Source organism: Bos indicus, chromosome 11 (assembly GCF_029378745.1).
Source record: "Bos indicus isolate NIAB-ARS_2022 breed Sahiwal x Tharparkar chromosome 11, NIAB-ARS_B.indTharparkar_mat_pri_1.0, whole genome shotgun sequence".
Classification (NCBI taxonomy): Eukaryota; Metazoa; Chordata; class Mammalia; order Artiodactyla; family Bovidae; genus Bos; species Bos indicus.
Genome location: NC_091770.1, coordinates 63,259,035 through 63,282,377, shown reverse-complemented (window position 1 = coordinate 63,282,377; position 23,343 = coordinate 63,259,035). Strand labels below are relative to the sequence as shown.

General features: G+C 37.9%; 1 protein-coding gene across 2 annotated transcripts in view; it reads left to right on the top strand.

Annotated features, from left to right (window-relative positions):
- Positions 1–2,145: 2,145 nt before the first annotated feature.
- The window catches only part of RAB1A (RAB1A, member RAS oncogene family), a 29,898-nt gene continuing 8,700 nt past the window's right edge, over positions 2,146–23,343 (top strand). The window contains exons 1-2 of one of the 2 annotated variants that reach the window (XM_070798886.1): positions 2,146–2,391; positions 18,011–18,083. In XM_070798886.1, coding sequence (XP_070654987.1) covers positions 2,369–2,391; positions 18,011–18,083 — 96 coding nt within the window. In that variant the 5' untranslated portion in view covers positions 2,146–2,368. The remainder of the gene's footprint in view (positions 2,392–18,010; positions 18,084–23,343) is intronic. The other variant, XM_019970404.2, reaches the window with a different exon arrangement.

Sequence of the window (23,343 nt, the reverse complement as noted above, 5' to 3'; positions counted from 1 at the left end):
GCCATTTCCTTCTTCAATGCATGAAAGTGAAAAGTGAAAGTGAAGTCGCTCATTCGTTCCCGACTTTTAGCGACCCCATGGACTGCAGCCTACCAGGCTCCTCTGTCCATGGATTTTCCAGGCAAGAGTACTAGAGTGGGGTGCCATTGCCTTCTCCGTGGTATACAGCAGGTACATTTAAAATTTTCGGGGAGAAAGGTCGTTACTATTTACCAAGTATCCTCAAAGTCACTGTACTATATACTTTATAATGTTTTAATTCTCACAACTACTCTCTCACTTAGGTTAAAGGTGATTGGTTATTTGTTAGGAAAGGACATAAATAATTAAAGAAAGTATAGCCAGGTGGCTCAGTGGTAAAGAATCAGGAGATGTGGGTTTGATCCCTGGGTCTGGAAGATCGCCTGGAATAGAAATCCGCAACCCACTTCAGTATTCTTGCCTGTGAAATCCTATGGACAGAGGAGCTTGGTGGGTTCCACAGGGTCTAAATAACAACAATATTATGGGTATACCTTCAAGGACAGGAACAGGTTAAATTTTTTATCCTTGGCTCAAGATGAATTCTTCAGAGGTTTTCTGAGTTTTTCTTCTGTGCAATCACAATAAGCAGGAAGAGATGAGAGTCTAGGATAAAATACACTTTTTGATGACTATCATTGATCCATTCAGGGTATTTTCCTGATGTGTTGATCACATTCGTTTCAGAAGCCAACATGATAAAGAGGAATTCTAGCCTACAGTTTGCTGAGGTGGTCAACTAAAGCACATGTGTTGTATTTGTGTGCTAACGGGGTACAGTGGGTAAATAGAAACAAAAACTGCTTTCCTTCCATATTTTGATGTTATGGGAATTTAAAGTGATCTTGCAATGTCTTTGGAGATAATTTTCTTGGTTCTAAGAACAAGTTGGAGGATAAACTTTGACCAGTGTATTATACCATGCCCTTTGTAATTAACTCAAGATAAAATGTTAAAGTTCAGTGGAGATTTAAATTCCTGAGCTGATTAAAAAGAGCTGTTAATATGTTTTTTTTTGAAGTGTGTTCATGTTACTTCTGGAGTTTCCAGGCATTATACAGTAATGATCTGCACTATCGCTTATTACTTTCCAATCTTGTAGAATGGCTCAGAATTAAATAGCAACTAAAAATAAGTACATTTCAACTCGAAGGCTGGAACCAGGGCAGGAAGATTACTAATTTTTGTTTGGCTCAGGCTTGTGTCCTGTCCACGCAATGGGGAGGCACTGAAAGGTGTGGGGTTAGAGATGGAAATGTTTCAGGAAGATAAATCTGGATGTGAGTGCAAATGGCTTGGGGCGGAGTAGAGGCAGAAGCAGATAGTCCACTCGTAGACTGCTGCAATATCCAGGCTGAGGTGATCAGAGCAGGGCTGGAAAGGGAATAGTAAGAAATAAAAAAATAAAATGGTCGTGCCAACACTGGTCGATGACCAGACCTAATGGCGTTGGTTGAGTGAGGCAGAGAACGGAAAAGAAAGGCTTCGTGTTTTCCAGAGACCCAAAGTTTTCCGCAGAGGCCCCTCGAGTCTTCTTCCATCTTTAGAGCGGACATCCTGGGACCAGCGGGGAAGCTCAAACCTGAAGCAGGTCAGACCAGCAAAAGGCACACAAGAGCCAAGATCCCCTAGTTCCCCTTCCCTCCGCCTAGGCTCTCAGGGTCCCTCGGGCTCCGACCCCTCTCTCCCCAGCCCGCAGGGTCCCGGGATCCCCACCCCCTTCTTCCGCCAGCAGCCGGCACCGCCCTCTGTCCCTCCCCTCCCCCTCCCCCGTGGGGCGCTGACTCGCCCGGCTGCCACGTCTCACTGATGACATCACCAGGGCCGCTCGGCCTTAGCCAATCCGCTAGGGGGAGTCCGAGCGAAGTCCTAGCCAGCGAGTCAGCGGGGAGGGGAGCAGGGAGGGGCGGAGCGCGGGGGGGTTGAGAGAGGGGGGAATGGGGCGAGCGACAGCCCCTCAAGTACGCGTGCGCCAGAAGCGCGGGGCTTGGTGGGAAGCTGAGTCCAGGTCTTGGCCCTGTACCGTGGTTCCCCAGGGCCCGCAGCCGCGCTCGCAACTCTCTTTCCCGGCATGCCATGCGGTGCGGCCGCCCTTTGGGCTGTGTAAAGGCCCCTCGGTCTAAGGCTTTCCTATTTCCTGGTTCGCCGGCGGCCATTTTGGGTGGAAGCGATAGCTGAGTGGTGGCGGCTGCTGATTGTGTTCTAAGGGGACGGAGTGGGGTAAAGACGTTTGCTCTCCTGGAACAGCCTATCTCATTCCTCTCCTTCGACTACCCGTGGCGCGGAGAGTCAGGGCGGCGGCTGCAGCAGCAAGGGCGGCGGTGGCGGCGGCGGCAGCTGCAGTGACATGTCCAGCATGAATCCCGAATAGTGAGTGCAGGGGAGCACCGGTCGGCTGGGTCCCTGGGCCACCTTGGGAAGGCTTAGAGGGGGCGAGGAGGGCGGAGGAATGGGCCTCGGCCTCGGCGAGGTAAGGGTGACGGGTCAGGAGAGGTTGGCGGCTGGGAGTCGGGCCCCATTGTCTGACGGAGGAGGGGCGGTCGAGGGGAGGGGTCGGGCCGGAGGGGTGAGCCGCCTGGGCCTGGACCGGGTTTGTTTTGTAGTACTGGCCCGAGTGCCGGGCCGGTGTGTAGGGGCAGTCCGCGAAGAGGGTTGGGGCGTCCGGGAGTCGGTGGTGGGGCCGTGGGAAGGGGTAGCTTTTCTTGGAAGCAGTGACTTTTCAAGGAGGGCCAGTTTTTTAAGGAGTGGGGATGAGGTGAGACAACTCTCTTAGAGGGCATTGTCAGACCCTACGCCCGCGCTCTGCGGAGCTGTCAGAACCCTCGGGGTGGAAACCAGCTTTACTTGTAAATCTTGAGCTTGTTGGCTATTTCTTCCACCCTCCTCTCCAGGTTGCAGGTAATATGGATGCTTTTCAGGGCTGCATGAGATTGCGGGGAATAAATAGATGGTGAGAATCGATTTAAAAATTTTAGTTCTGTTTTTTAGTTATTTCCTGGAGTTCTTTACGAACTCAGCGGGCCCATTGCCTTCCTGAAAAACCTGGGCGTTTGTGAGAATTTTTTTTTAGAGGACACCGAAGTCCTTTTGCCTTGTGTAGGTCAAGGGAAAAACAAAACACTAGCACCAAACCTAGGGACGTCTTTGTGATATTACCAAATAAAAGCAAGGCTTTGCCGTAAAGTTGCAAGAAAAACGAATGGGCCCTTTGATAGATCTGTATGTTTTGAATTACCTACTTGAAGGCTTGCAGATAGGGAATGAGGTTCTGTGACGTGTCATGAAAAGTTAATGCATTTCTTTTTCTTGCTTCCTCAAGAAGTCACCACAGCAGATGTGACACACCTGTCACCTTTCATGGGAACCGGTGTTTCTTTCCTTAGGAAGACTTTGTTGGGCTCTCCTTAGTGGCCCTTAAAAACATCCTTCTACAGTTTGCATTTTGAAATTAGTGAATAATTGAAGGAGATTTAATTGGTATTCCTCCTCTGTGTCAGAAGGATTTGGGGGGAGATGGGGAATTTTTTAAAGCAGAGATCAGTCTTTGACCTAAATGTTGAGTTTATTTGCTGTTTTGGTCAATTACTGCTAAATATTTCCCCTAAAAGGTACACCCATGGGTTTAGCTGACTATCATGTGTGTGTCACATGGCTCTTGCAAAATGCATTCTGACTTCAACTTTTGTAATACTGTGGTTTGACGCCGAAATGTCCCTTTCTGTTATAAACAGAAGCTGTAGTACTTTATTAAAATTTTATATACTTTAAGAAGTTGAAGATAGTGTTCTAATAGTGTCCTGTTTGCTATGCTGGCAGTTTTTTATCAAGGGCTGCAAGGACAAAGTTGGTTTTGCATAGTTGGACAGAGTTGAACTTGAGGCCTCTAATTTAGAAGTTGTCCTGGCAACAGTAAAGTACATGGATTTTCCATTTTATAGAGGTTTGTCTTATGTTTAGGGAGTTTCTTAAATTTGCTACATGTATAGAGTCTGAATTTATTTCTCCTTTTGTAAAATAGGACAACTGTTTATTCCTATCGGGGTTATGTATATGTAAAAGGATTTGGTAAACTTGTAAGAGCAGGGTACATCATTGTATAAGGCTTTCCAGTCACAGTAAAATTTAGGAATATAACCTTTATCTTCAAGGAATTTATAATGGAATACAAAAAAAATAGATATTATATATGTTAAATACCAGTAGATACGGCAAGTTCCAGATGTGTGACATGGATTGGAGCCACAAGATTTTAAAAGTAGTTATGGGGTTGTGGTTGCCTGGTATGGTTCAGAAAGACCTTATAGAGAATAAACCAGTAAGGGAATTATTAGCATTTGATTTGGAGAAGCAGAGGGAGTGAGAACGATTGTTCAGGAGGGAAGAAGAAAGAAGAATGGTTAATAAATGACAGGGATAGTAATTCTTAAGTAGAGTGTCAAACCATCCTTTATTTTGAGGGTTCTAGATTAATGACCTCAACAGAATCAATCCCAGAAATCATTTTTATATTTTTATGGCATGGAGTGTGCCAGTACCTGGGCTACTGTATTTATATTCTAGGCTGTCTCTTAAGTAAAATGACCTAGTAGCTTGGGAAAACCTTGGGAAAAGCACTAGTGAAAAGTACTTAAGGTGAGAAGAGGTGGTATTTTATTATGAATGGTCACAAGGACAACCAGCAAGCAGATTTTTAGAATCTGACTTCAGCAATTTCTTCTTGTCTTTAATCAAGTTTATTAGCATCATTAAAGTAATTAGAGAAAAATTGGGAACTAGAGAAAAGAAGGAAATTCTTAGAGTTTAATCACCCAGACACAAGCCCAATTGCTTTAAAACCGTGTTCTAAACTTTAAAATCAAAGGTTTTTTTATTAAGTTAAAAATTTTTTTTTTATTAAGCTAAAACTTGTAATGGATGAGTGCCTTTTATGATTCCACAGTGTTACCCTAATAGCTAACATTTATGGCCACTTATTATATGCCAGCTACAATATAGTGCATTATATAATACACATGTATTATAGTGTACACTTTATATGCTAATTTGAAACAATAGAATACAAGGGAATATTTACAGGTGCACCCCAGATGTTCCTTGCTTTGGTTTGTCATATTCTTCTTACCCCTTATAGAAACTTTTAAAATCTGTTGTATGGGTGCTGCTGAATTTGGTAATGAAAATGCGTTCTTGACAAAAGTTTGGTTCTCTCAGAATGAACAAGATTTTAGATTTGTGTAGGTTGACACGATTACCTGTTGGTAGCTTTATTACTAAATGCTTTTATTTTATTATCTTTAAGTTGTAAGTTTTTGGTTTGAGAGTGAAGAGAATAAGAAATATGTCCATTAATGATTAAATCTGAAGCTTTTTCTTTGACTACTTTCCATGTTATTTGGCTGATTTGGGAGAAATGGTCCTGGGTTATCTTTATTAGCAGAAATTAAGGGTAATGACTGACTCATTTGAACTTCAAATACTACAAACAAAAACAAAATGCAACCAGAGTGGAGTCTGAGCAGTGGAAAAAGTAGATGGAAAGCATCAAAGCTCTTTTTTTTTTTTCTTCTGGAGATTTGAAGAAAGATTTTAATTTTCCTGAGCTAGGAGGTGAAGCAGGCAGTGATTATTTCAGCACACTGGTTAAGAAATGCTTAACATTATTCTCATACCAGAGGCATTTTTCCTAATCCACTAGCTTCTGTTGGATTTTTTTTTTAGCATCAAAATCATTTTGGCTGCTTCATCTATAAGGAGTATGTTAAGAATGAAATACGTGTACCTCTCTCAACCAGTTAACTCCAGTCAGAAGACCTATATGTAGTAGTGTCTTTGGATTGGCTAGTTTTTTTTGTTTTAAGATCACATTTTTTTTTGACAAGTATATACCACTTTATATATTTTTGGCTGCTCTTAGTCTTTGTTGTTGCACGAGGGCTTTCTCTAGTTGCTGCGAGTGGTGGCTACTCTAGTTTGGGTGCTCTTGCTTCTCATTGTGGTGGCTTCTCTTGTTGCAGAGTTGTGGCACAGGGACTCATTCGTTGTGGCTCATGGGCCCTAGAGCGTGCAGGCCTCAGTCCAGAGGGCTCGGTTGCTCCACCATATGTGGAATCTTCCTGGAGCAGGGATGGAACCCATGTTTTCTGCATTGGCAGATGGATTCTTATCCACTGCGCCACCAGGATAGTCCCTAGATCAACTAGTTCATTGCAGAAAAATTTATAAAAGAAAAAAAAAATTTTTAACCTTGTTTTTTTACATTTTAACATAATTATGGCATACGTTTTAATCAGTCTCCTAAACTTTGTTTTCTGTCATGGTAGATTCAAGGAACATTTGACTTTTTTTTTTTTTTTTTTTTGCCAGTGCTATGCTTTGAATAAGTCTTTTAATTTAAGGATTTGAAAGTAAAAACAAGTTAAATCAGTTCTATTATCTGGCTAACAGTGTAATTTCATTAATAAATACATCATTATTGCCTTTTACATAATTTTTAGTTAGAATTTTTTTATTAGAAGAGAAGCAGAAACCAACTAAAAATAGGTTTTATTTTTGTTGGTTGCTTTGATGACTTTTTGATGGTGTTAGTAGTGATTTGGGAAATTCAAAGAAGTTTCAAGTATTCTCACTGTCCAGAATATGACTATTTAATGTCTGTAGAGAAGCAGTGTATGTAATTTCTCTGCATAGTGTTAAGTTGCCAGTACCTATGTAGACTTTCCACAAAATACATCTTACGAGTTTGGTGTGAGTGGATGATCTTGTAGGATCATTTAAAGAAACTGAAATTTTACATTTAAAATTTCTTCTCCTTTTCATCACGAATAGGTTAAAGTATAGGATGTTGACAGTGTCTTATATATTCAAAGTTTTTTTTTTTTAAGATAGAAGAGCTTTAGAATCCGGTGTTCTCTTGCCAACTGTTTAGTTGACTTTTAAAGAGAATTTTGCTTTGTGAGTAGTTTTATTTCTTTAGTATTTCAATTTTTGTTCTAGAAGCAATAAGTGATTTTTCTAAGTGATGTAAAAAGTGCTTAACCTCTTGTTACATTCATATCCCATCAGCAGTCCTTTGGCTGTGTATGTGTTTTTTGCTCTCCTTGGCAACTTCTGACTACATATATGATGGTTCTACCACTTGTAGTTGTAATAGTTAAGTTTCATTTTTGATAGTTAAGAGCTTCCTTTTGCTGTCACCTACTCTTGTCTCTTTCCTAATGTATGAAATGGGGTTAAATAAAATGCCTTTTAAGATTCTGAGATTTTTTTTTAAATTTGCAAAATAAAAAGATGAAGAGAAACTAAAAATGGGTGTAGGATGCCAGTGCCTGAGATATCTTAGATGTGTTGACTTTGCTGCTTTTTACTACTGTTCGTCTGAACTGCATTTTGAAGTTTTAGTAAGAGTTAGACAAAATGACGACCTCCCCGCCCTGCTCTCGGAGAGCAGAACAGTCAGACTTTTCCACTGTTTTCCACTGTTTCCTTGTAGAAGGTGGGGCTGAGGAGAGATTGCTTCTTTGATATCAGGAATAGAATTCAGGGAAGAAAACTGAAGACTTGGCTTTTCCTTGGACCCACCCTGTGATGTTTCAAATTATAAAAGGGTAGTGGTGTAATGATACTTAAAGGGAAAATAATCCTGAGGCTTTAGGGAGCCAGAGAATAAATGTTTATTGGTTTGTTTATTTACTTAAATATGTGAAGAAATAGGGTACAAAGGAGAAGTAGGAAGTGTCCTTGGTACTTTTGTGACTGATGGGTCAGTTTATTAAATCCAAGGTTGGTGATAGGTTCCAATTAAGTTTGCTCTGTTCCATGTTTATAGATTTTGACAGGTAGTATTACTTTTGCTCATAAGAATGACTCTTTGGAAACATTATTTTTAATAATAATAGCTACTAATTGACAAGTACTTACTCTCTGTGCCAGCTACTTGGCTAGGGTCTTCACATAGGGCGTTTTATGCACTCTGTACCTCAGACTAGTGAGCTTTACAAATGAGATTGAGTGAATTATATAATTGAAGTTTTCCAGGACAGTGATGAATTTAACTTGTCTGACTGTATTTTCTTTGAATAACAATAGTACTTAAATGGAATTACTACTTGTACTTGCTGCTCTGCCCATTTAGGGCAGTTATTCTTAACCCATTTATGGTCATGTACCCTTGGGAATATTTGATAAACACTATGGATCTGTCCTGTGTATATACATACTCATAGTATTCTGCATAAAGTTGCAAGTTGTTCACATTCCCTGAGCGTACTCATGAACCTCATGTTATAAATGCCTGATGTAGAAGATTGAAAACAGAAAAGAGAATTTTCACTACCATTCTTTTGAAATGTAGAAACCCAAGGGGGACAGATTTTAGTTTTAAATCTGGGATCTTGAACTAATTTCAAAATGTGAGATTTGTTTGGGTATGGCTTATTTTGATGACCTAGTCTGTGCTTTTCTTTTCTTCTTCTTTTATTAAAACGTTTACCTGTTTGTTTCTCATTAAGTTACTGATAGATGAAGTGTTTCCAAGATTCTTGAAACAAAGACACTAAGTTCAAACAGCATTAGTGTTCAGATAAACAACAATGTCATCTCTGCAGTATCTTTATTGCCCTAAAATTCGTATGGATGTCATTAGGGTAAATGCCTAGATCAGAGTAATATGTAATATATTCTTAATTGAATTATATGGGATTTATAAAAATAGTTAAATTTATAAAAGGATAATTTAAGCAACTTTGTCAAATTATTAATTATTTGGTGCTTAATTTATAGGTTGGTGGGTGGCATTTGTCCTCATAAAGAGCCATTGGGTTCATCACTTACTGAAGCTAACGAAGTCAGAACTCCAAAATTTACCATGCTGTTTTGAGCTGAGCTTACTCTCTACTAAAACAAATGTTCTAAGTTAATTTAAGCAGTAAGTTACACTTTATATTTGTTCAGGTTCTGTGTGCTAGTTCATAGATGGCTTGATTCATTCTGATAGGTTATATATAAAGTAGGACTTGTATACTGACTTTATTATCATCTAAGAGTGTAAAATATATCGAGGGACTTGGTGAGAAATGGGAGGGAAAGAAAACTAAGCATTTCGAGTTGAAAACCATAGGTTTAAGTTCAGACTACCACTTACTTCATACAGTCCGTTTATGCCTTTTGAGCTTGTTAAAGTTTTTCTAACACATTTAATCATCAAACATGGATCACTGACCTGTCTATTTGAAAAATGTTTGCAATACAGATATTTAAAATCTTTCAGTGAGCATACACACGCAAAAATCTAATTTCCTTGGAGAAAAAGCTTGATAAAGAAAACAGCCAGCCAGTTTTGTCATCACACTATGCTAGGAGTTGAGGGGTTTTTATTTTTGATTATACAACATAGACTTTGCTCCCAGATGCTTACCAGTTAGTTAAGATGACTCAAACTTAAGCAAGTATAATCAATTTAACAGTATTAGTGCAAATCAAATCTTGTGATTTTTTGGTAGAGAATATGATGGCATAATAGTGCAAAAAATTGGAGAAGGGGCCTAGGATTTCAATTATTGACAGAAAGTTTCAGTTATGTTGATTTAGCTGGAGAAGAACAGAGCACTGAGGAGGACTCTGCAGAAGCCCTGGTGCTAGTCTTGAGTTAAGATCAATAGGGACAACTTTGAGTTCCCACCTCTAGTCAGAAATTTTATGTATGTCCATTATTTCCCCTAATCCAATGAAGAAATAGGGTCCTAATTTTACAGGAGTTGGAGGTAGAGAAGAGTTAAATGCAGTAGAATTGGGATTTTAACTCAAGGGCCTGTGATTTTACAGTCCAGGTATGCTGTTTCCAGTTTACTGTGTGTGGTTAACTTCTAGGAATTCGAAATTAAGCCAGTTGATTAGGCAACTAGCATTTCTGTGGCCAACTATGTCTAAAATTCTTGACTGGAGAGGTCTTTTTAAAATGTTAAGAAAGTATACATATATCCTCTCCCTTCTATGGCTGATTCATGTTGAGGTTTGACAGAAAACAAAATTCTGTAAACCAGTTATCCTTCGATAAAAAAATTTAAAAAAATGTTAAGGGTTTGTGAGGTACATATTGTTAATAGGCCTTTGACTTTCTTCACATCTTGTGTTAGGTTGATCTTTAGAGCTTCTCTCGACTTGAAGTTAATTATTGTATCCATTTTCAGTTTTTCTACTCTCATGACTATTTTTTTTTCCTCATGACTCCTCTTGACTACTTGGTGCCTTAAAGTCATGCAAGCCTTTTCTGTGAGAAAAGCAGATAAAGCAAAATGCCTTTCTTTTACTGGAGAGGTAGGCTTATTTGCTGCAGACCATTTTACGGTTATATGTGTTGCTAGTTGTGATCGTTGTACTTATAACTGTTACCTGGTTATTTTTGCACTTTATATTATAAATTAAACTGGTAAACTTCTGTGATAATTTGTCACACATCATCTGTACAAAAACTTTGGATAAACAGCTTCAACATTTTTGTCCGTAGTGCTTGAATTTTTTCATCAGGTTACATCCTGGATTGGAGGGAGGAAGGGACAATAATAATTGCCACTTATTGTGTTCCTGTAATGTACCAGACACTGCTAAGTATTTTAGAGGCGGTATTTATAATCTTGACCAGAGCCTAATCAGGTGGTTCAAGTGTGTGCCTGTGTGCTCAGTGGTGTCTGACTCTTTGCAACCCCATATACTGTAGCCCTCAGTCCATGGAATTTTCCAGGCAAGAATATTGGAGTAGGTTGCTATTTCCTTGCTCCAGGGGATCCTCCCAACCCAGGGATCGAACCCTCATCTTTAGCGTCTCCTGCATTGGCAGGTGGATTCTTTATCACTGAGCCACCTGGGAAGCCCTCTAATTGGGTGGTAGTGTGCTAATTGAATCTTTTTACAGATGAAGAAATAGAGCCTCATAGTGATAGGTGAGTACCTTGCCTTAAGATTTTGTAGCTAGTATATGATGGAGCCTGAATTCAAATACAGGTCTTTCCAGCTCTAAAACCCATGCAGGCTTTGAAAGGTAAGGAGGTAGTGCACACTTGGTGTGTTTTTCAGCAAATGTTTGCCGTTAAATGCGTTTTAAGACCATTTACTCTTCTGTCCTCTTGTATGGCTTACCACTTCCAATCAACCAAATTTTCTCTCATTTTCAGAATTCCATCTTTGGGTTTTTGGAACACTTTTAAACAGAGCCTAAAATGGAACCTCGAAAATTAATCTATTGTCTCTAAATATATTTTATTTAGTTGTGGTTTTAGTGGTCAATTGTGGGGAGAGTTTTTTTTTTTTTAATTGCTTGGCTATTTTTTTAAATATGAAGGAAAGACTGTTGCCCTCTCAGATTCTTAATTGTTTATTTTGACTAACAGGTTGCTTTTGGCCATTACTGAAGGTTTATTTAGTTTTTATTAATTTAACCAGAAAAGTAATATGTGCTCTATAAAATTCAAACAATACAATTGAAGCATATGAAAAATTTCTTACCTCTCTTACCTCTTTTCTCTAGCCTAATGATCAATTTTGAATTGTGTTCTGTGGAGCATACTTAAAGTGAGTAAAGAAGAAGAGTTGATGTCATGCACAATTGTTGCAGCGCCAAGGTTTTATTAATTGTTTTAAACTCCAAAGGCTAATAGGCTAGTGTGTAGTTTAAAGATGAATTAAAATTTGTTGGGCCCACTGTATCATAATCTCATAATCATGACTTTTGTTTTAAATTTGTTATATGAGCTTAGTTTTAGGCTGTTTTCAAGTATGATTTTATAAAAAGATTAAACTACATGTTTCATGTCATGCAAGTGAACTTGTTCTAGGTGAAAGAGAAGAAATTACAGGTTCCATTTAACTTTTTAAAATAGCTGGTCTGTTCTAAGGTATACTTATAACTGACATTGTGAAATTTGTGTTTTGGGGGTACCATTTGGATAAAAACAATTATATAATTCTCCACTGTTCACTTTTGTCTTGTCTTCCTTGGTGTGTTTCCAAAGTGTATGTTGGAAGTTGTGTTAATGTCAGTCAACTTTCTTTTGTAACGTTTTCATTGACAGGTGAACTGTATGTGATAATCCAAATTTTATTTCATAAAAGAAGATAAAAAATGTTTATTTTTATTTAATCCAAAAAGTTGATTCATGTCTTTGTTGCTTATATTGGGAGTGTGCCAGTGCTACCGCTTCCAGCCTTGACCTACTCTGCCTACCTAGGTGTCATTTGTGTTACGGCAGGTATGCTGAAAGAACTCATTAGGTTGTTTAGTCACTGAATAAGCCATTGATTAAAATTTTTTCCTCAAATAGCATTTTTTTTTTCTGCTTAGAAAAGTAGTAACTGTGATTGTAGACATTTTAAAAATAGAAAGAAAAGACAAGTATAATCATACAGTTTAGAAGTGTTTACTTCTTTCCCCAAATCTTTGATGTGTGTACAAATTGTTTTTTAACAATAATGGGTTATACTGGACAAAGATGTTCTATAATCTTTTTACATAGTAGTATATCATGTAATAGTCTCTTGATATAATGGAATTCTGAGTAGTATTTTAGATTGAGCAACAAGCAGATTCATCTCCTACTTCCTATTTTATGTATGCAGTTTGGTAACTTCATAAAAAGGAAAGCATTTTATCTAAATAGAATTTTTAATAGAAATGGGTTTTAAGTAACTTTTTAAAAATACTGTTTTCATGCTCTCACAATAGTGATTTTTTTTTAAGGTATGGAACGTATTAATGCTTACATGCAAAAATGGCATGGGTATTAAGATTATGTTCAGATCATAAATAATGGAAATAAAGGGTCTGCAGTATTGAAAAAGTAGACCATGAGTTGACCTAAGGAGAAACTGATGACAAAAATAATTTTTCACTTGCTGTTGCCTTTGGCATCCCACCATCCAGTTGTTAAAAGGCTGAATCTGCCCCCCTTCCATGCAGTCTTAATCTTTGTCATTCTTAACGGTCTTACTTTCTCACTGAATTATGTCCACTTTTCAGTAATTTTCTGAAAAAATACTTGTGCCTCAAAACCAAAGTTTTTATTTTACAGATTCCACCATGATTTATGATTGTTGATTTAACTCAAGAAAACACAAAATGTATCTCTCACATTTAAAAAACATCAGGAGCTAGCTTTTTTCAATTAGATTATACTTATTTCATTAATGTCCTCATAGTTTGTTTTTCTAAAATCTTTTTATTTTGAAGTAAATTTAGATTCACAGAAGAATTGTAAAAGTAGTACAGAAAATTCCTGTATGCCTTTGTCCAACTTCCCCTAATGTTAGCATCTTATATACCATGGTACATTTATCAGAATTAAGACGTTAACATGGGTAAACTGAACTAAACTATAGAGTTTTATTTCAGTTTCTCCAGTTTTTGCACTAATGTCGTTTTCTGTTCCAGAATGTAAACCAAGAGACCATGTTGTATTTAATTATTATATCATATTAGCCTCCTTCCGGAGAAGGCAGTGGCACCCCACTCCAGTACTCTTGCCTGGAAAATCCCATGGACGGAGGAGCCTGGTAGGCTCCAGTCCCTGGGGTTGCTAAGAGTCGGGAACAACTAAGTGACTTCACTTTGACTTTTCACTTTCATGCGTTGGAGAAGGAAATGGCAACCCGCTCCAGTGTTCTTGCCTGCAGAATCCCAGGGACGGTGGAGCCTGATGGGCTGCCGTCTATGGGGTCGCACAGGGTTGGACACGACTGAAGCGACTTAGCAGCAGCAGCCTCCTTCAATCTGAGTTTATTAGTGTAGTTTTTCATTATCTTGGCAGTTTTGAAGAGCTTAGGTATTTTGTAAATTTCCCTCAATTTGCATTTGTCTGATGTTTTCTTTTGATTAGATGAGGTTATAGATTTGGGAAGAGATACCATAGAGGTGAGACTTCCCTGTAGCTCAAACGGTAAAGAATCTGCCTGCCATGCAGAAGGCCAGGGTTCGATTCCTGGGTTGGGAAGTTACTCTGGAGAAGGGAATGGCAATCCTCTCCAGTAGTCTTGCCTGGAGAATTCCATGGACAGAGAAGCCTGGTGGGCTACAGTCTGTGGAGTCGCAAAAAGTCGGACATGACTCAGTGACTAACACACACACACACACACCCCATAGAGGTGAAGCACTCTACTCATTACATCATATCAGAAGGTCCGTGATACCAGTGTGACATTGCTGGTCATGTTCACCTTGATCGCTTTGTAAAGGTGGCATCTGTCAGGTTTCTCCATTGTAAAATAACTATTTTTCCCTTGTCATACAGTGTTAGAAACCAGTCATTAAGAACCAACCCACCCTCAGGGGAAGGGAGCTAAAGAGGCTCCATCTCCTGGAGGGAGGAGTGTGCAGAGGATTTGTGGGCCTGTGTTAAAACCACTGTGGTAATAAACATTTGAGGTGGGGGGCGTATTTTGAGGTCATGCAGATACCTTAACTCTCCTTGAAGTTTCACCCACTAATTTTAGCATTCATCAGTGGCTCTTGTCTGTAGCGTGACTCTGCTAGTGATTTTCTACTTCTCTTATTCCTTCTACATGTATTATTTGGAATCCTCGCATAAGGAAGAGTTGTCCTTTCTCTATTTAGTTAATCATTGTACCCTTATGGACTCAGGGATATTTATTTTATTCTTTCGGTTATAATCCAGTACATGATTGTTTACTTTGTGGCTCAAATTGTTGCCTTGGCCTTTGAGGTTTGCTGTCCTTTTAACATGCCATGTCCTGTAGATTTTCTCCTCTGGCATTTTGCCCAAAATGTTACTCAAGAATGACTATTCCTTAGCTGTTACTCACAATGAGAGAGACCTGATTAAAAACACAAAATTAAAATGTTCTCTGAACTCTTGACACAGTGCTTTGTTAAAGGCACAATATTATATTTTGGATGAGTAAGTCAGTTTACCATCACACAGACAGATATGTTAAACATCAGAGTGAGGAAAAACAGACTCCAGACTACTATGGGGAGAAGGTATGAAGTATCATTGTCATTGTAAATTAGACATGAAAAAGACTAGAGGAAGTTTTGATTGAAAACAGTGGATAGAATTCACTGAAACAATCTAGTTTAGGGGAGCGGTGATTGTAGTTGTACTGTAGTCTGTAAAGATTTCTTTACTTGTACAAAAATTTCTCAACTGATAGAATTCAGTTTTTCACATAAGTCAAAATGGTATTGCAGACTGAAAACTTAATCCAAATTCTTGAGAATAAAAGATACATTTTGCTAAATTATTCTTGGCTCTGTACCAGAATTGATCTTGAGCTTTCTAACTTTAGATTTGCATATTTCCTATCAACATTATTACTTGTTCTGTTTTGTAAATTACAGTTACATAAATATCTTTAAGTGATCTCAAATCTGAAGTTACCCTGTATTAATACTTCCTGTATATTAATAGTTTGGAAATAAGCTACTACAGGAGTAGGTAATTTAAAACGTTCCAATGCAGGTAACTTGCTGTTGATCATAGTCTCTTGGTGTGTAAATTTAATAAGGCAAGAAATTTGTTGGTTGATTTTGTTTGCCGTTCTTTTCCATGTGTCTTGTCATGTTAGTGAAACTGATGGTTTGGGAGAGAACAAAACAGGCTTCTTTAGCAAGACTCATTGCGGAGCACAGTGCTCAACTCTTTGTATTATTTATAATGGCTCTGGGCTTTAAATTACCAGAAACACATAAATAATGTTTCAAAATAATGCTGTTTGTGAAATTTAAAAAGAATGTGATAATTGAAAAAGCTAGTTTTAAAAAATTGACTACTAATCTCTTTGAAACCGTAATGTAACTTGTAACATAGTTAGGAAGCATTCATGTTTTTCTCCAGCCTTATGGTTATTCTGGAAGAGAGAAATTGATCTTTATGGCAGTTAGTGACATCACAGGCAACATGTGTAGCCCATTGCTGTCCTTTACCAGTACCACTGATTCAGGGCATGTTTATTGAGTGTTTACTGGATACCTGGCACTGTGCTCAGGAAAGTTGGTAAATTCAGTGCATTTGTTGTGCCATAATTTCTGTTAAAAACAAAGTAACTGTAGTTGTATTGGTGCTGTGATTTTTCTTGCTAACTGAAATGTAAACTTGTAAGATACTCGTTGCTAATGTTCAGTGTTCATCACTCTTAAGAATTCATTTGGTCTAATTAAAGAGAAAGGTATCAATAGTACTGAAGCCAGTCAGCAAATGTACTGACTAATAGAGGTATCAATCATTTATTAAGGGTAAATTTTTATAATACCTATCCGTACTATCCCCTTATATTTAGGCTCTCAAATGGGAAAGGGTGTTAGTTATTAAGTTCATCCTGTGCTTCAATCAGCCCTTCTTAATCACTTGTTTTAAAAGCTTATTACCTTATGTGACCTTTATTTTGCCATTTACCAGGGCAGGATTTAAGAAATTTTTTTTTTCTTTTTGGTATAATTAGGGATAATAAGTGTACTACAGTAACTTGGTAAAGCAGAAAGCTATGTGTTTTTTGTTTGTTTTGAATATTTTTTTAATTTAGTTGGCTGCATTGGGTCTTAGTTGGTGACCTGTAGGACCATTCCTTGTGGCCCACAGTCTCTAGTTATGGTGTGTGCACTTTGGTAGTTGTGGCACTCTGGCTTCATTGCTTTGAAGTTTGTGGGATCTTAGTTCCCCAACCATGTCCCCCCATTGCAAGGTGGATTCTTAAATACTGGACCACCAGAGAAGTCCCAGAAGGCTATGTTTTAATACTTACCACTGTATAAACCTCGGTGAAAGTGTTAGTCTCTCAGTCATGTCCCACTATTTTGATCCCATGGACTGTAGCCCACCAGGTTCCTCTGGCAATGGAATTCTCCAGGCAAGAAGACTTGAGTGGGTTGCCATTCCCTTGTCTAGGGGATCTAACTAACCAGGGATTGAACTGAGGTCTCCTGCATTGCAGGCAGATTCTTTACTAGGAAAGCCCCCCTGGTGTTACAAATCTTGGTAAACAGTTGATTAATAATCCCAGAGATAATCGTGCCTAAACATCTTGCTTACATGTAAATACACTGGTAATCTACATTTCATTTGCAAGTGATAGTTGGATTTCATTTTAAGTGGATGGCATTTTATAAAAACTAAGTCACAGGGAAGAAATTTAAGAATCCTGTATGTCTTCTGAAAAAAATCTATAAATTCTGGATTTTTTGTCATTTTGAAATTGCTTTAAAAGAACTTATAGAACTGGTCAGAGTTGGAAAGAATAGAATCTATTAGTGGTTCCTTTGACCATGGGCTGACTGTTGTCTTGAGATTTATGAAAGGCTCCCTTGAGAAAAATTTTGAGATAGTCTAAGTGATTGTAAATGTGCATAAACATAGCCTAGCTTTCAGTGGTTTTTTTTTTTTTTTTCAGTGTTTTCTGAAGTATGATTTAATACAAGCTTAGAATGTTGGTAAAGTTGTACGTTTACACAAATAGTCCCCTTGATTTTATTGTATCTCTAGTTTAAAATAAAAGGGGAGAATTCCAGGTGGATACTAGGGAAGGATCATAAAAGCCCTTTGTTGGAGGATTGCTATGAAATAATGATTTGAGATTTGAAGTTGAAGTAGAGATTTGTTTCACTGGCAAAAACAAATGAAACTTTAACTCCCTGTATTCTAATATTGCAGAACAGTGGGATTTTCTAGCGAAAGTCTGTTGGACTCTCCAAGAATGCATATCACTTACGTTTCCTTTTATTCATTGCTTGGACCTGGAAGTTCAGTGATGTTAGAGATACGGGTGGCATTGTCTATCTTATTTATACATAATTCTGTCATGTTCAGTGATTCATCAAAAGGGCCCCAAACTGCTGTTACTTGGAGTTTGGGCTTCTGTTAGGGCGTCCATGGGCTTTTCAGAAGCTGTAGTCTTCCTCAGTGAGCTATTATTCTTGGCTATATTTTTGTTGTTATAGAACTTATAATACAATATGCTTTTTATTAATGTGATTTTCTTTTTCTCTTCGCAGTGATTATTTATTCAAGTTACTTCTGATTGGCGACTCTGGGGTTGGAAAGTCTTGCCTTCTTCTTAGGTTTGCAGTAAGTTGAAATCAAAAATGATTTTAAAGGAATTAATGCTGTGTATATTTTCTGGGTAGACAAAAGATAAAACAGTTTTATTCTTCCGGAATTTTATATGTGAAGCCTCCAAATACACATTCCCAGTGATATCTAGACTCTTTAAATAGAGGAGATACTGTTGTTCCTAAAAGAAATTCAAGAAAACTGTGGTTATAAAGTCAAAGTGTCTGATACTCTCCTTGAAGGTCAAACAATGTTTCATTCCAACATAAATAATGAGTAAGGGAAAAAAATGGTAGGTTTGTGTTGAAAATGACTTGGTGGAAGACAAATCTTCAAGTAAAACTTGAGTAGAATAAAAAGAAAAAGCAGGGCCTGGTACAGACTATTTATTTTTTTGACAGTGGCATCGTTGTCATTTAAATTTACAAACTGATAAATAACTTAATAATAACTTCCAACTTAATATATAAAATGCATGGTCTTGTTCATAGTGTTTATGAACTGCCTTCAAATTTAACATGTTTTCCTTCTCGCTATCTTGATCATTGCTTCTTAAGATGTGAACCAGTGGGGATTATCAAGACCCTCCTGGAGTCCATGAGATCAAAAACTGCTTGCTAATAACACTAAATCATTAGTATTTACTGAATAAATAATTACCTAGTAATTGTACTAAGACAAAAGATGTTTGCTTTTTTTCACTCTGTTGATCTTTGCCCTGATGGTGCAAAAGCAATGGTAGGTAAAACCGCAAGTGCCTTATTAGTCCTGTGCTGAAGTAACGCTAAGCCCCAGATTATGCTCATAGTCATGGTGTTTACCTCTGTTTGCTCACAGGAGAGGGAAGAAACACCATTATCACTTAAGTGTGTCTTTGATGAAACAGTAAAAATGATTAATTTTTTTCATACTTTTAAAAATTGAGGTGTAGTTGATGTTCTGTTATATAGCTGTTACATGTACAATGTAGTGATTCACAATTTTTAGAGGTTATATTCCAGTTATTATTATAGGATGTTGGCTATATTCCTTGTGTTGTACATGTCCTTGTAACTTTCTGTATTATACATAGTAGTTTGTACCTCTTAATCCCCTACCCCTATCTTGCTCCTCCTCCTTCCCCTCTCCCTGCCAAAAACCACTAGTTTGTTCTCAAATCTGTGAGTTTCTTTTTTTGTTAAAGTCATTAGCTTGTGTTTTGTTTTTTTTAGAATCCACATATAAGTGATACCATACAGTATTTGTCTTTCTTGCTCTGACTTAGTTATCATAATACTCTCAAGTCCATCCATGTTGTTGCAAATGTCAGATTTTCATTTTTTATGCTGGACTAGTATTCCATGATATGTATATATGTATATATACATTTCCTTTATCCATTCATCTGTTGATGGTCACTTACGTTGCTTCTAAAAATGATTAATTTTTAAACATTTTGATCCTTGTTGAGTGTTTCCTTTTTAAATAATCTGTGCGAAAAAATGAGTACACATAAAACAGTTTTACTGAAGACTGGAATGTGTTGGTTGTCTTAAGGGAGAGAAAAGCATTTGTATAGTTGTTTCCATTATGAGCTAAACTAGCTGATTTTTTCATTGAACTTTTTTTTAACTTGAAAGTACAGCTAACAGGCTATATTTATCTAGACCTGAGTATTGGGTATACATTTTATCAGATGAACAGACATTGTCACTTCAAGGGAAATATCTGATAGCATTTGTTGCCTATAATAACTTCAAGCTTTTCAAGGGAAAATTAGAATTTTAAAAAATTTAAAATCCACCACTGCAAGCTTGACAGCATCTCAAATACTTAGTATTACTTTTCTGATGAGGTATTAATGAGTCTCATATATATTCATTATATATAATAATTTGAAAATGAGACCATGTTAAGTACCAGAATAAAACCTAGGTGGCTCTTTAATCATATGTGAAAGTATTTTCTAACAGGAAAAAAATCAGGAAAGAAAGGACTGTTAAATGTGATTGCATTAAAATTAATGTTGACACATAATATTAGAAAACAAAAGGTCCTAGCAAAACGTATTTGGAGGAAGAGGTGATAGTCTCAATATATAAAGCACATTTATACACTAATAAGGAAAGGATATTTGTCCTAATGGAAATAAGAATGAATGCATGAGTGGGCAGTTTACAAAAGGAGAAATACAAATTGCCAGTAAATGTGAAAAAGTGTTCAGTTTTATTTGTAATTAAAGGACTTAAAAAATTTTCTTTTGTTTAGTTGCTTAGCCGTGTCCAACTCTTTGTGACACCATGGACTGTAGCCCACCAGGCTCCTCTGTCCTTGGAATTCTCCAGTCCAGAATACTGGAGTGGGTTGCCATTCCCTTCTCCAGGGAATCTGACCAGGGATCGAGCCCAGGTCTCCTGCATTACAGGCTGATTCTTTACTGTCAAAATTAGATAATACTCAGTATTTATTAAAGTGACAAGTATTAAAATTAATTACTAGTATTAAATCAGTAATCTGGGTAGGTGGGAAGAAGCTAGCATTTCTTGAGGAAAATGGCTGTAGCCTGAGGTATTTGTGCTTCAAAGAAAATCCTTTCCGGATTCCTACTGACCTAAGTCACCGGTTTTCAGTATTACCTACACAGAATCAGCCAGGAAGCATTTTAAAAATACTGATTCTCAGATCCCTAAAATAGATTCAAGCTGTAAAAAGTATGATTAAGAAATGTATAATAAGCTTTGAGAGCACAGAGGGAAGAATCTCTTTAGCTACTGGCCAAGGAATGGGGGAATGTTTGGACAATAACTGTTTCCTGAGCTCACATTTGAAAAATTGATAAAAGTTGCCAACTTGCCCACGGGCTGGGGAGTTAGGGGGGTAAAGCTTGGGAGTGGGGAGAAAGAGATACCGAGAATTTGGACAGTTGAAATGTCAAGTGCGGTGGCTCAGAGGCATGCAGGTAAGGGTCATTTAGGGGTATATTGGAGAAAGTGATGGCACCCCACTCCAATACTCTTGCCTGGAAAACCCCATGGACGGAGGAGCCTGGTAGGCTGCAGTCCACGGGGTCTCAAAGAGTCGGACACGACTAAGCGACTTCCCTTTCACTTTTCACTTTCATGCATTGGAGAAGGAAATGGTAACCCGCTCCAGTGTTCTTGCCTGGAGAATCCCAGGGACGGGGGAGCCTGGTGGGCTGCTGTCGATGGGGTCGCACAGAGTCGGACACGACTGAAGCGACTTAGCAGCAGCAGCAGGGATGTATAAGAATTCTGTTAATAACAGCATTTATAAGTTTTTCTAACAAAGCACCTGGCATGTTCTAGTGCTGAATGCTGTTCTCTATCCGTTTTCTATAGTATGTGATACTTACTTGACAATTTAAATTTAAAAAATGAATGTCAAATAATGATGAGTATTTTGTCAAATTGCATTCAGTGCTTCAAAAATATCCTTTTACCCAGTGATTCTGTTTATGCCGAAATGTGAATATATGTGGAGGATAAGTCAACATAGCTATCTCTAGCTACTTGGAACTCTGATTACATTTTACAGTTGTCTTTAGCCGTCTTTATCTCAGTGTCATGTACACATCTGATTCAGCATTATCAAGACTTGGCCCACACTCATTTCATTTCCTTCTTTTTGTTGGAGTGCTACAAATAACAATCCCAAATGTGTCATTTCCCCTTGCATACTGTATTTAATATAGGGTTTCCCTGATCTCAGATGGTAAAGAATCTGCCTGCAGTGCAGGGGATCTGGGTTCGATCCCTAGGTTGGGATGATCCCCTGAAGAAGGAAATGTCAACCCATTCCAGTATTCTTGCCTGGAGAATCCCATGGACAGAGGAGTCTGGCAGGCTACAGTCCTTAGCATTGCAGAGTCAGACACAACTGAGTAACTAACACTCATACACTATCATAAAAAACATTTGTTGACTTACAAAATAAATTTTCCTGGTTATCTTAAGTGTGGTGTTAGTTTGAATCACAATTCAAAACATGGTTCACACAGACTTATCGACATAGGGAACAGACTTGTGGTTGCCAGTAGAGGGGAGGGGAGGATGGAGAGGGATGGGAGTGGGAGTTTGGGGTTAGCAAATGCAAACTTTTATATATAGAATGGAAAAACAAGGTCCTACTGTATAGCACAGGGAACTATATTGAGTTTCCTGTGATAAACCGTAATGGAAAAGAATATGAAAAAAAGGTCTATGTATGTACAACTGAATTACTTTTCTCTGTAGCAGAAATCAACAACATTGTAAAGCAACCATATTTCAATTTTTTAAAAAAACCCATGGTTCATACTTTGATTTCGTTCCTTTGCTGCTTAGTCTTTTAGAGTTTTTCCAACTTCCCACTTCCCACCTCCTCCTTTTTTATTTATGTATTTTTCATGTCACTTTCTTTTTGCAGAAACTGGGGCAGTTGTCCTATAAATTGTCCAACATTTTAGGTGTGTCAGTTAGCTTCTCTGTGGTGTCTTTAAACTTGTCGCTCCTGTTTCTGTAATTGGAAGTAAGCCCCAGAGCAGTGCTTTATCTATCATTATGGTAGTTACTAGTCCCTTGTGATTATTTAAATTTAAGTAAAATTGAATGGAATTAAAAATTCAGTTCCTTGTTCTCACTAGCCACATGGAGCTACTGGCTACTGTATTGACAGTCACAGCCTATAGAACCTTTCTGTCATCAAAGAAAGTTCTTTTTAACAGTGCTACTCTTAATAGATTTAGGCTTGATTGAGCCTAAATCCATCTTTGTTAGCAGAATACTTCCTGGGTGGTGCTTTAAGCCTGATGATTGTGCAGTGGGGTTACGTGGTGAAAGTGTGATCTTTCCATTTACATATATTTTCACTTAAATAAAAAAACTGAAATTTGTTTTCATTATGAGTAAAATAATTGTAATAGGTACTTGAGGGAAAAAACAGGTGTAATTTTAAAAGTTTAGCCTTTGGGTTAATATTGTTCACACAAAAACTTATACACAAGTGTCCATAGCAGCACTATTGATAATGGCTAAAATGTAGAAACCACCCAAATGTCCATGAACTGATAAACAAAATGTAGGCTATCCATACAGTGTACTATTTTTCAGCCATAAAAAGGAATGAAGTACTGATTCATGCTGTAACATGGCTGGGGCTTCCCTGGTGGCTCAGTGGTAAAGAATCTGCCTGTCAATGCAGGAGAGACAGGTTCGATCCCTGGTCCAGGAATATCCCACATGCTGTGGACCAACTAAACCCGTGCGCCACAAGTACTGAGCCTGTGCTCTGCAACAAG